The following is a 12,485-nucleotide window of genomic DNA, read 5'->3' on the forward strand; positions in this document are numbered from 1 at the left end:
GGTCTATTTAGGTCTATTTTCATACAAAAAGCTCATTAAAAGGGGTCATGATATGAATTTTTTCACAGGAACGTATTTTTCAGACTATAGGGCGCACCGAATTATAAGGCGCATTGCCAATGAGCGGGTCTATTTAGGTCTACTTTCAGACAAAAAACACATTAAAATGGGTCATATTACGAATTTTTTCACAGGAACGTGTTTTTCGGACCATAGGGCGCACCGAATTATAAGGCGCATTGCCAATGAGCGGGTGTATTTAGGTCTATTTTCATACAAAAAGCACACTAAAAGGGGTCATATTAGGAATTTTTTCACAGGAACGTGTTTTTCGGACCATAGGGCGCACCGAATTATAAGGCGCATTGCCAATGAGCAGCTTTATTTAGGTCTATTTTCATACAAAAAGCGCATTAAAATGGGTCTTATTATGAATTTTTGGACAGGAACTTATTTTTTGGACCATAGGGCGCACCAAATTATAAGGCGCATTGCCGATGAGCGGGTCTATTTTCATACAAAAAGCGCATTGAAAGGGGTCATATTATGAATTTTTTCACAGGAACATATTTTTCGGACCATAGGGCACACCGGATTATAAGGCGCATTACCAATGAGCGGGTCTATCTAGGTCTATTTTCATACAAAAACCGCATTAAAGGGGGTCATACTATGAATTTTTGGACAGGAACGTATTTTTTGGACCATAGGGCGCACCGAATTATAAGGCGCATTGCCAATGAGCGGGTGTATTTAGGTCTATTTTCATACAAAAACCACACTAAAAGGGGTCATATTAAGAATTTTTTCACAGGAACGTGTTTTTCGGACCATAGGGTGCACCAAATTATAAGGCGCATTGCCAATGAGCGGGTCTATTTAGGTCTATTTTCAGACAAAAAACACATTAAAATGGGTCATATTAGGAATTTTTTCTCAGGAACGTGTTTTTCGGACCATAGGGCGCACCGAATTATAAGGCGCATTGCCAATGAGTGGGTGTATTTAGGTCTATTTTCATACAAAAAGCGCACTAAAAGGGGTCATATTATGAATGTTTTCACAGGAACGTGTTTTTCGGACCATAGGGCGCACCGAATTACAAGGCGCATTGCCAATGAGCGGGTCTATTTAGGTCTATTTTCATACAAAAAACACATTAAAATGGGTCATATTAGGAATTTTTTCACAGGAACGTGTTTTTCGGACCATATGGCGCACCGGATTATAAGGCGCATTACCAATGAGCGGGTCTATTTAGGTCTATTTTCATACAAAAAGTGCATTAAAAGTGAGCATATTATGAAGTTTTTCACAGGAACATATTTTTCAGACCGTAGGGCGCACCGAATTATAAGGCGCATTGCCATTGAGCAGCTCTATTTAGGTCTATTTTCATACAAAAAGCGCATTAAAAGGGGTCTTATTATGAATTTTTTCACAGGAACGTATTTTTCAGACTATAGGGCGCACCGAATTATAAGGCGCATTGCCAATGAGCGGGTCTATTTAGGTCTACTTTCAGACAAAAAACACATTAAAATGGGTCATATTACGAATTTTTTCACAGGAACGTGTTTTTCGGACCATAGGGCGCACCGAATTATAAGGCGCATTGCCAATGAGCGGGTGTATTTAGGTCTATTTTCATACAAAAAGCACACTAAAAGGGGTCATATTAGGAATTTTTTCACAGGAACGTGTTTTTCGGACCATAGGGCGCACCGAATTATAAGGCGCATTGCCAATGAGCAGCTTTATTTAGGTCTATTTTCATACAAAAAGCACATTAAAATGGGTCTTATTATGAATTTTTGGACAGGAACTTATTTTTTGGACCATAGGGCGCACCAAATTATAAGGCGCATTGCCGATGAGCGGGTCTATTTTCATACAAAAAGCGCATTGAAAGGGGTCATATTATGAATTTTTTCACAGGAACATATTTTTCGGACCATAGGGCACACCGGATTATAAGGCGCATTACCAATGAGCGGGTCTATTTAGGTCTATTTTCATACAAAAGCCGCATTAAAGGGGGTCATACTATGAATTTTTGGACAGGAACGTATTTTTTGGACCATAGGGCGCACCGAATTATAAGGCGCATTGCCAATGAGCGGGTGTATTTAGGTCTATTTTCATACAAAAACCACACTAAAAGGGGTCATATTAGGAATTTTTTCACAGGAACGTGTTTTTCGGACCATAGGGTGCACCAAATTATAAGGCGCATTGCCAATGAGCGGGTCTATTTAGGTCTATTTTCAGACAAAAAACACATTAAAATGGGTCATATTAGGAATTTTTTCTCAGGAACGTGTTTTTCGGACCATAGGGCGCACCGAATTATAAGGCGCATTGCCAATGAGTGGGTGTATTTAGGTCTATTTTCATACAAAAAGCGCACTAAAAGGGGTCATATTATGAATGTTTTCACAGGAACGTGTTTTTTGGACCATAGGGCGCACCGAATTACAAGGCGCATTGCCAATGAGCGGGTCTATTTAGGTCTATTTTCATACAAAAAACACATTAAAATGGGTCATATTAGGAATTTTTTCACAGGAACGTGTTTTTCGGACCATATGGCGCACCGGATTATAAGGCGCATTACCAATGAGCGGGTCTATTTAGGTCTATTTTCATACAAAAAGTGCATTAAAAGTGAGCATATTATGAAGTTTTTCACAGGAACATATTTTTCAGACCGTAGGGCGCACCGAATTATAAGGCGCATTGCCATTGAGCAGCTCTATTTAGGTCTATTTTCATACAAAAAGCGCATTAAAAGGGGTCTTATTATGAATTTTTGGACAGGAACGTGTTTTTCGGACCGACATATAAGGCGCATTGCCAATGAGCTGGTCTATTTAGGTCTATTTTCATACAAAAAGCGCATTAAGAGAGGTCATATGAATTTTTTGACAGGAGCGGATTTTTCGGACCATAGGGCGCACCGAATTACAAGGTGCATTGCCAATGAGCGGGTCTAATTAGGTCTATTTTCATACAAAAAGCGCATTAAGAGAGGTCATATGAATTTTTTGACAGGAGCGGATTTTTCGGACCATAGGGCGCACCGAATTACAAGGTGCATTGCCAATGAGCGGGTCTAATTAGGTCTATTTTCATACAAAAACCACACTAAAAGGGGTCATATTAGAATTTTTTTCACAAGAATGTATTTTTCGGACCATATGGCGCACCGGATTATAAGGCGCATTACCAATGAGCGAGTCTATTTAGGTCTATTTTCATACAAAAAGCGCATTAAAATGTGTCATGTTATGAATTTTTTGACAGGATATTTTTCGGACCTTTGGGCGCACCGAATTATAAGGCGCATTGCCAATGAGCGGGTCTATTTAGGTCTATTTTCAGACAAAAAAAACACATTAAAAGGGGTCATAATAGGAATTTTTTTTACAGAAACGTATTTTTCCGACCATAGGGCGCACCGAATTACAAGGCGCATTGCCAATGAGCGGGTCTATTTAGGTCTATTTTCATACAAAAAGCTCATTAAAAGGGGTCATGTTATGAATATTTTCACAGGAACGTATTTTTCAGACTATAGGGCGCACCGAATTATAAGGCGCATTGCCAATGAGCGGGTCTATTTAGGTCTATTTTCAGACAAAAAACACATTAAAATGGGTCATATTAGGAATTTTTTCACAGGAACGTGTTTTTCGGACCATAGGGCACACCGGATTATAAGGCGCATTGCCAATGAGCAGCTCTATTTAGGTCTATTTTCATACAAAAAGCGCATTAAAAGGGGTCTTATTATGAATTTCTGGACAGGAAAGTATTTTTTGGACCATAGGGCGCACCAAATTATAAGGCGCATTGCCAATGAGCGGGTCTATTTTCATACAAAAAGCACATTAAAAGGGGTCATATTATGAAATGTTTCTCCATTTAAAAGACTTCTTTGTGGTCTACATAACATGTAATGGTGGTTCTTTGGTCTAAATGTTGCATGGATAATGTTTTAAAAACTATTTTCAAGCCGTTTTCTGTCCGTCTCTTCAGAATACGCCGTTTAGTAGACGGACTTATTTACGTGCCTCCACTTCGACAGCGTCGTCTCCCCGTCATCCTTGCCGTACCTGTAGTTTTTAGCGCTTCCATAGCGAGTCTACCGACAGAAATAAGTTAGAAATGGCAACAAGGGAGGATGAATGCCCCACAACAAGAGGATAGAGAAAAAGAAGGAACTCATTGACTACAATGCCGGACGCGCGCACATTTTCAGGACTTATGCAGATCCCAAATACACATCAGCAGGTAGCAAAAGGTAAGAAAAGTTGGTTTTGCATAATATTGCAAAACAAAACGCCAGATAATGTCTCCTAATAGGTGCCATTTTGGTGTCCTTATACACACCATAATAACACCGTATGTTGAAGCACAGTACGTCTGAATATGGTAGCCGTAATGCTCCGACAAACCATCAAGCGGTGTGGCTAAAGTCCTGTAATGTTCTATTGGGTACTTGCTAGCTCATTTATTGAATAGGAGGCATCAACCTGCAGTCCACACAGATCTCTTATGTGTGACTGCCATCTACTGGTCACACATATCATTACACCATGTACCAAATAAAATTTATTTGAGGCCGGTAAGCACAACCAGACTTAATACGTACATTAGGCACACCGTTGATTTTTGAGAAAATGAAAGAATTTTAAAATGCGCCTTATAGTCCGAAAAATAAAGCACGGAGAAATAACTCTCACCACAATGGTGCCCTCTCGGCCGTGGTTTCGGTGGAACTGCAGGAGATCTTGGAAGGGAAAGTCACAGATGACGTCCGAGTTGAGGACGAAGAAGGGCTCATTGTCGACTTCCAACAGCTCCCGAGCCAACGCCAGCGGACCCGCTGTTCCAAGAGGGTGAGAATAATTCATATTTGATCCATAAACTGACTATAGTCTGTAGTCATGAAATATACGGCGCTCGGATCAAAGGAACCTCACATACTTTTGGCCATCAAGTACAAGTGGAGAACACCAAGATTCATGGCCAGGCCCACTTTTGTTTAAAATATAATGTGTGTGTGTGTTTGTGTGTGTGTGTGTGTTACGGACAGCAAAGCCCTGTCTGTCTGTTATTTCACTTTACCTTTTTCTGTGTTGATTGAGCTGTGTTGAAGCAGCAAAAAAGGACATTATGTTAAATGAAGAGTTTCTGTCTCTGATAGTTGATATAATAATGTAAGTGCATCATAAAGCCTACATCAGGGGTCACCAACCTTTTTGAAAGCAAGAGCTACTTCTTGGGTACTAATTAATGCGAAGGGCTACCAGTTTGATACACACTTAAATAAATTGCCAGAAATAGCCAATTAGCTCAATTTACCTTTAACTCTATGTTATTATTAATAATTAATAATATTTACATTTAATTGAACGGTTTAAAAGAGGAGAAAACACGAAAAAAATGACAATTCAATTTTGAAACATAGTTTATCTTCAATTTCGACTCTTTAAAATTCAAAATTCAACCGAAAAAAAGAAGAGAAAAACTAGCTAATTCGAATCTTTTTGAAAAAATTAAAAAAATAATTTATGGAACATCATTAGTAATTTTTCCTGATTAAGATTAATTTTAGAATTTTGATGACATGTTTTAAATAGGTTAAAATCCAATTTGCACTTTGTTAGAATATATAACAAATTGGACCAAGCTATATTTCTAACAAAGACAAATCATTATTTCTTCTAGATTTTCCAGAACAAAATTTTTTAAAGAAATTCAAAAGACTTTGAAATAAGATTTAAATTTGATTCGACAGATTTTCTAGATTTGCCAGAATATTTTTTTTAAATTTTAATCATAATAAGTTTGAAGAAATATTTCACAAATATTCTTCGTCGAAAAAACAGAAGCTAAATTGAAGAATTAAATCAAAATGTATTTATTATTCTTTACAATAAAAAAAATAAATTTACTTGAACATTGATTTAAATTGTCAGCAAAGAAGAGGAAGGAATTTAAAAGGTAAAAAGGTATATGTGTTTAAAAATCCTAAAATCATTTTTAAGGTTGTATTTTTTCTCTAAAATTGTCTTTCTGAAAGTTATAAGAAGCAAAGTAAAAAAATTAATGAATTTATTTAAACAAGTGAAGACCAAGTTTTATAAATATTTTCTTGGATTTTCAAATTCTATCTGAGTTTTGTCTCTCTTAGAATTAAAAATGTCGGGCAAAGCGAGACCAGCTTGCTAGTAAATAAATACAATTTAAAAAATAGAGGCAGCTCACTGGTAAGTGCTGCTATTTGAGCTATTTTTAGAACAGGCCAGCGGGCTACTCATCTGGTCCTTACGGGCTACCTGGTGCCCGCGGGCACCGCGTTGGTGACCCCTGGTCTACATGAACTCCATGGTGTTCAGGGATGAATAGTCTCTCCTATTGCTATTGTACCATTTTTTCAGCTATAGTTACATTAATCATTAGTAATGCAGCAGCCTAGTTTTGAATGGCAGGGTCCCTGCTATCACATGTTGATCAAAATATAACATTTACATAATAAAAATCAACTACAGGCTTCCCAAATGCTGTAATAAATTAAGCATGATGAGTTGACTAGAAACTGTTTAATGTTGCCCTTTTTATAAGTACAAGAAAAGTTTTGTCATTTTATTTAATCTGAGCAACAACTTGAGGCAGTTTAATGTTGATTAACAGAATTATTATAGTGTTCTCAATGTTAAAAGGATAAAGCCATTGTTTACAAATTTGGTAAATAAATAACCAAATAATGTATATTTTGTTGTTTTCTTACTGTACCGAAAATGAACCGAACCGTGACCTCTAAACCGAGGTACGTACCGAACCGAAATGTTTGTGTACCGTTGATTGTGGATTCATTGATAAATGCTATGCTGGCATTCAGAAAGCGATTGTTCATGTTAAAGGCCTACTGAAATGCGATTTTCTTATTTAAACGGGGATAGCAGGTCCATTCTATGTGTCATACTTGATCATTTCGCGATATTGCCATATTTTTGCTGAAAGGATTTACACACGACATCTACGATAAAGTTCGCAACTTTTGGTCGCTGATAAAAAAAGCCTTGCCTGTACCGGAAGTAGCGTGACGTCACAGGTTGTGGAGCTCCTCACATCTGCACATTGTTTACAGTCATGGCCACCAGCAGCGAGAGCGATTCGGACCGAGAAAGCGACAATTTCCCCATTAATTTGAGCGAGGATCAAAGATTCGTGGATGAGGAAAGTGAGAGTGAAGGACTAGAGGGCAGTGGAAGATGCTGTGAGAGGCGGGTGGGACCTGATATTCAGCTGGGAATGACTAAAACATTAAATAAACACAAGACATATATATACTCTATTAGCCACAACACAACCAGGCTTATATTTAATATGCCACAAATTAATCCCGCATAACAAACACCTCCCCCCTCCCGTCCATATAACCCACCAATACAAATCAAACACCCGCACAACACACTCAATCCCACAGCCCAAAGTATCGTTCACCTCTGTAAAGTTCATACAGCACATATATTTCCCCAAAGTTACGTACGTGACATGCACGTAGCGGCACGCATGTACGGGCAAGCGATTAAATGTTTGGAAGCCGCAGCTGCGTACTCACGGTACCGCGTCTGCGTATCCAACTCAAAGTCCTCCTGGTAAGAGTTTCTGTAGTCCCAGTTCTCCACAGGCCAATGGTAAAGCTTGACTGTCATCGTTCGGGAATGTAAACAATGAAACACCGGCTGTGTTTGTGTTGCTGCAGCCGGCCGCTAATACACCGCTTCCCACCTACAGCTTTCTTCTTTGCCGTCTCCATTGTTCATTGAACAAATTGCAAAAGATTCACCAACACAGATGTCCAGAATACTGTGGAATTTTGCGATGAAAACAGACGACTTAATAGCTGGCCACAATGCTGTCCCAAAATGTCCTGTACAATCCGTGACGTCACGCGCAAACGTCATCATACCGAGACGTTTTCAGCAGGATATTTCGCGGGAAATTTAAAATGTCACTTTATAAGTTAACCCGGCCGTATTGGCATGTGTTGCAATGTTAAGATTTCATCATTGATGTATAAACTATCAGACTGCGTGGTCGCTAGTAGTGGCTTTTAGTAGGCCTTTAAACATAATTATCCAAGCCTATTTGTCAAATATCTACAGAGAATCCAAACTCACCCGTTCCAAGAGGCTCCGTTTCATGTGAAAGAGAGATACGAATGCCAAGCTGAGGAGGAACAAAAAGAGACATTTAAGTACATTTTATCCATGTCACTTTATAAGTTGGTCTGGTGTATACACTAAGTGGTGCCGCTAACAAGAAGATTCTAATCAGCGTGATAAGTTTAGTCGTCCTACTCTCTGCTCCTGGATCTTCATCTCTCTCTCCAGCAGCTCGGACATGTAGCTGACCGCCAAGACCACGTGGTCAACCCCGGCCTGGACACACACACACGTATGCACGATTAGGAAAAGAATAACGTGCTCACCGGTCACGCCTCGAGGAGACAAAGAGCCACGGCGCTCGCCGTACCTTCACCAGCGCCTCCACCTGGTGGAGCAGGATGGGCTTGTTGCAGAAGTCCACCAGAGGCTTGGGGACACTCAGGGTGAGCGGTCGCAGGCGCGTACCGTAACCTCCGACCAAAATCAAAGCCTTCATGCTCGCTGTCTCTGTCGACCGTTACCGGGGCAACCTGGGCTCATCAATGAAGACTATGGAAATGACCTAGGGTGGCAAGAGGAGAGTCACTGAGACAACTTGTCAGGCCGATAAAAGGATAATCCATATCAATTAAAAAAAATGTGTTCGATATATATATATATATATATATATATATATATATATATATATATATATATATATATAAAATATAGAGATATTTATACATACATACACATGTGTAAATATAAATGTGTGTATATGTGTGTATATATGTATATATATATATACAGTATATATATATATATATATGTGTGTGTACAAAACCAGTGAAGTTGGTAATTCGTAAATAAAAACAGAATACAATGATTTGAAAATAATTTTCCACTTATTTTCAAATAAATAAACTGCAAAGACAAGATATTTAAAGTTCGAACTGAGAATCTTAATTTTTTTTTGCAAATAACCATTAACTTAGAATTTAATGGCAGCAACACATTGCAAAAATGTTGGCACAGGGGCATTTTTACCACTGTGTTACATGGCCTTTCCTTTTAACAACACAGTAAAGGTTTGGGAACTGAGGAGACACATTTTTGAAGTGGAATTCTTTCCCATTCTTGCTTGATGTACAGCTTAAGTTGTTAACAGTCTCCCTTCTCATATTTTAGCCTTCACATTTTCAATGGGAGACAGGTCTGGACTACAGGCAGGCCAGTCTAGTACCCGCACTCTTTTACTATGAAGCCACGCTGTTGTAGCACGTGGCTTGGCATTGTCTTGCTGAAATAAGCAGGGGCGCCCATGATAACGTTGCTTGGATGGCAACATATGTTGCTCCAAAAGCTGTATGTACCTTTCAGCATTAATGGTGCCTTCACAGATGTGTAAGTTACCCATGTCTTAGGCACTAATACACCCCCATACCATCACACATGCTGGCTTTGGAACTTTGCGCCTATAACAATCCGGATGGTTCTTTTCCTCTTTGGTCCGGAGGACACGACGTCCACAGTTTCCAAAAACAATTTGAAATGTGGACTCGTCAGACCACGGAACACTTTTACACTTTGCATCAGTCCATCTTAAGACGAGCTCGGGCCCAGCGAAGCCGGCGGCGTTTCTGGGTGTTGTTGATGAATGGCTTTGGCTTTGCATAGTAGAGTTTTAGCTCGCACTTACAGATGTAGCGACCGACTGTAGTCACTGACAGTGACACGGACTACGTAACTTCCTGGCTGTAAACCTGCTGAAAATAGTTGTTTCTTTATGTTTACATTTTCTCATTTTGCTACACTTTATCAATGATTTAATACATATGTCTTATTTGTTTCAGCTTGATTTAAAGAGGTTATTTTTAGAGATGTCCGATATATCGTCCGATAAATGCTTTAAAATGTAATATCGGAAATTATCAGTATCCATCCATCCATCCATTTTCTACCGCCTCTCCCTTTTGGGGTGTTTTTTTTATTATCGGTATCGTTTTTTTTATTTATTATTAAATCAACATAAAAAACACAAGATACACTTACAATTAGTGCACCAACCCAAAAAAACTCCCTCCCCCATTTACACTCATTCACACAAAAGGGTTGTTTCTTTCTGTTATTAATATTCTGCTTCCTACATTATATATCAATATATATCAATACAGTCTGCAAGGGATACAGTCCGTAAGCACACATGATTGTGCGTGCTGCTGCTCCACTAATAGTACTAACCTTTAACACTTAATTTTACAAATTTTCATTCATTACTAGTTTCTATGTAACTGTTTTTATATTGTTTTACTTTCTTTTTTATTCAAAATGTTTTTAATGTATTTATTTTATTTTTATTTTTTAAAAAGGACCTTATGTTCACCATACCTGGTTGTCCAAATTAGGCATAATAAAGTGTTAATTCCACGACTGTATACATCGGTATCGGTTGATATCGGTATCAGTAATTAAGAGTTGGACAATATCGGAATATCGGCAAAAAAGCCATTATCGGACATCCCTAGTTGTGTTGACACTTTCTTTCCTTTCCGCCCTGATAGCTGAGGGGATTCCAATCAGAGGAAGGTCCCATTTGAAATACAAATGTTGACATTTAATATATTTTCCATGGATCATAAGAAATATCAATATTTATCGATATCTACTAACATAAAAATAACTTTTATCATGATACAGTTTTCAGCCATATCGCCCAGCCCTAGCTGGTTGTATGTTATTGTATTTTGCCACAAACAGAGTGGGATGGATGCTAGAAACACAAAGGAACAAGGTTCTTTTGGACCAACCGGGTTTTGATTGATTGACTGAAACTTTTATTAGTAGATTCCACAGTACAGTACATATTCCGTACAATTGACCACTAAATGGTAACACCCCAATAAGTTTTTCAATTTGTTTAAGTCCACTTAAATTGATTCATGATACAGATATATACTATCGTCACACAAGATAATCATCAGAGTATATACATTGAATTATTTACATTATTTACAATCCGGGGTGTGGGATGTGGAAGGGGGTGGGGGGGTTAGGTTTGGTTGATATCAACACTTCAGTCATCAACAATTGCATCATCAGAGAAATGGACATTGGAACAGTGTAGGACTGACTTGGTAGGATATGTACAGAAAGTAGTGGGCATAGAGAGAGAGATCAGAAAGAATAAGAATAAGTAAGTCTTTGCTGTCGTCCAGCATTCTGTTTTTGTTTACTTTGTAGCCATTTCAGTTTTAGTTTCGTTCTGCATAGCCTTCCCTAAGCTTCGATGATTTTCTTAGGGGCACTCACCTTTTGTTTATTTTTGGTTTAAGCATTAGATGTCTTTTTACCTGCACACTGCCTCCCGCTTATTATTTACAATTATTTACAATCCGGGGAGGTGGGATGTGGAAGGGAGGGTGTTAGTTTAGGGTTGAAGTTGTCTGGAGGTGTTCTTTTAGTGCGGTTTTGAAGGAGGATAGAGGTGCCCTTTCTTTTACACCTGTTTGGGTAACCATAAGGGACAAGCGGTAGAAAAATGGATGAAAACTATAAATAAACATTTCCATGTTTAAATCCGGACTGCAGTTGTTCGAAGAGTCCATTCAAATAATTATGGCAGAGGACTGAGGGGAGTTCATGTTAGCTAAAGTGGCTAACAAGTAATAATGAACTATTAATATAATCTCTCACTGGTGCTCCTGCTTGCCGACTTAAAATTTGCTGTAAAAAATGTTTTTAAACTCACGTTGCTGCGGTCCACGGCTGCTCTCTCTGCTTAGTGACACGTAAGATGCTTCAAATTCCACTTTGTTGTTTAGTTTCCGGTTTGACCGCTCGGTGTCAAGGCTAAAGTTATTAAACCTGTTTATGCGGTATTGCTTTACAAAATAAAACGACAATGTTGCGGACGCAACGAACGTACAATAGACTAACAACACAGGTACGTACTTAAAAATAATAACAACAACATATACTTCTCATTAATAAGTTTAAAAAGGGTTCACTTATGGCACAAATACAGAACTTCCGGTTAGGCTTGACTAAACATGTTGCACTTTACAATGAGCCGTAGCTTGTCGTCACTAACTTCACTCGATGGTACCCACCGGCTTCGTAAGAATTTTAAACTCATTTGTGGTCACAGAAATCCAAAATGATTAACTTAGTTAATATTATTCATTTTTTTAGGGTAAAAGTGGTCCAAAACTGTCATACGTTCTCCGTAAACTTTAATTGAGTCTATCTTTACACCCCTCAACAAGGGCGCGAATGGTACGCTCTGGCCCCGCCTCTTCACTACTTCTGACCAATGGGAGAAAA

At 38.6% G+C, this 12,485-nt stretch overlaps 1 protein-coding gene across 2 annotated transcripts in view; it reads right to left on the reverse strand.

Moving 5' to 3' along the window:
- Window positions 1-12,219, reverse strand: part of gmppb (GDP-mannose pyrophosphorylase B) — a 28,164-nt gene extending 15,945 nt beyond the window's left edge. The window contains exons 1-5 of one of the 2 annotated variants that reach the window (XM_062037940.1): window positions 11,911-12,219; window positions 8,551-8,745; window positions 8,376-8,456; window positions 8,196-8,244; window positions 4,749-4,891 (exon numbers count right to left, since the gene is read on the reverse strand). In XM_062037940.1, the coding sequence (XP_061893924.1) occupies window positions 4,749-4,891; window positions 8,196-8,244; window positions 8,376-8,456; window positions 8,551-8,679 (402 nt within the window). In that variant the 5' untranslated portion in view covers window positions 8,680-8,745; window positions 11,911-12,219. The remainder of the gene's footprint in view (window positions 1-4,748; window positions 4,892-8,195; window positions 8,245-8,375; window positions 8,457-8,550; window positions 8,746-11,910) is intronic. The other variant, XM_062037941.1, reaches the window with a different exon arrangement.
- Window positions 12,220-12,485: the final 266 nt, after the last annotated feature.

The sequence above is a fragment of the Entelurus aequoreus genome, linkage group LG26, assembly GCF_033978785.1.
Source record: "Entelurus aequoreus isolate RoL-2023_Sb linkage group LG26, RoL_Eaeq_v1.1, whole genome shotgun sequence".
Taxonomy (NCBI): domain Eukaryota; kingdom Metazoa; phylum Chordata; class Actinopteri; order Syngnathiformes; family Syngnathidae; genus Entelurus; species Entelurus aequoreus.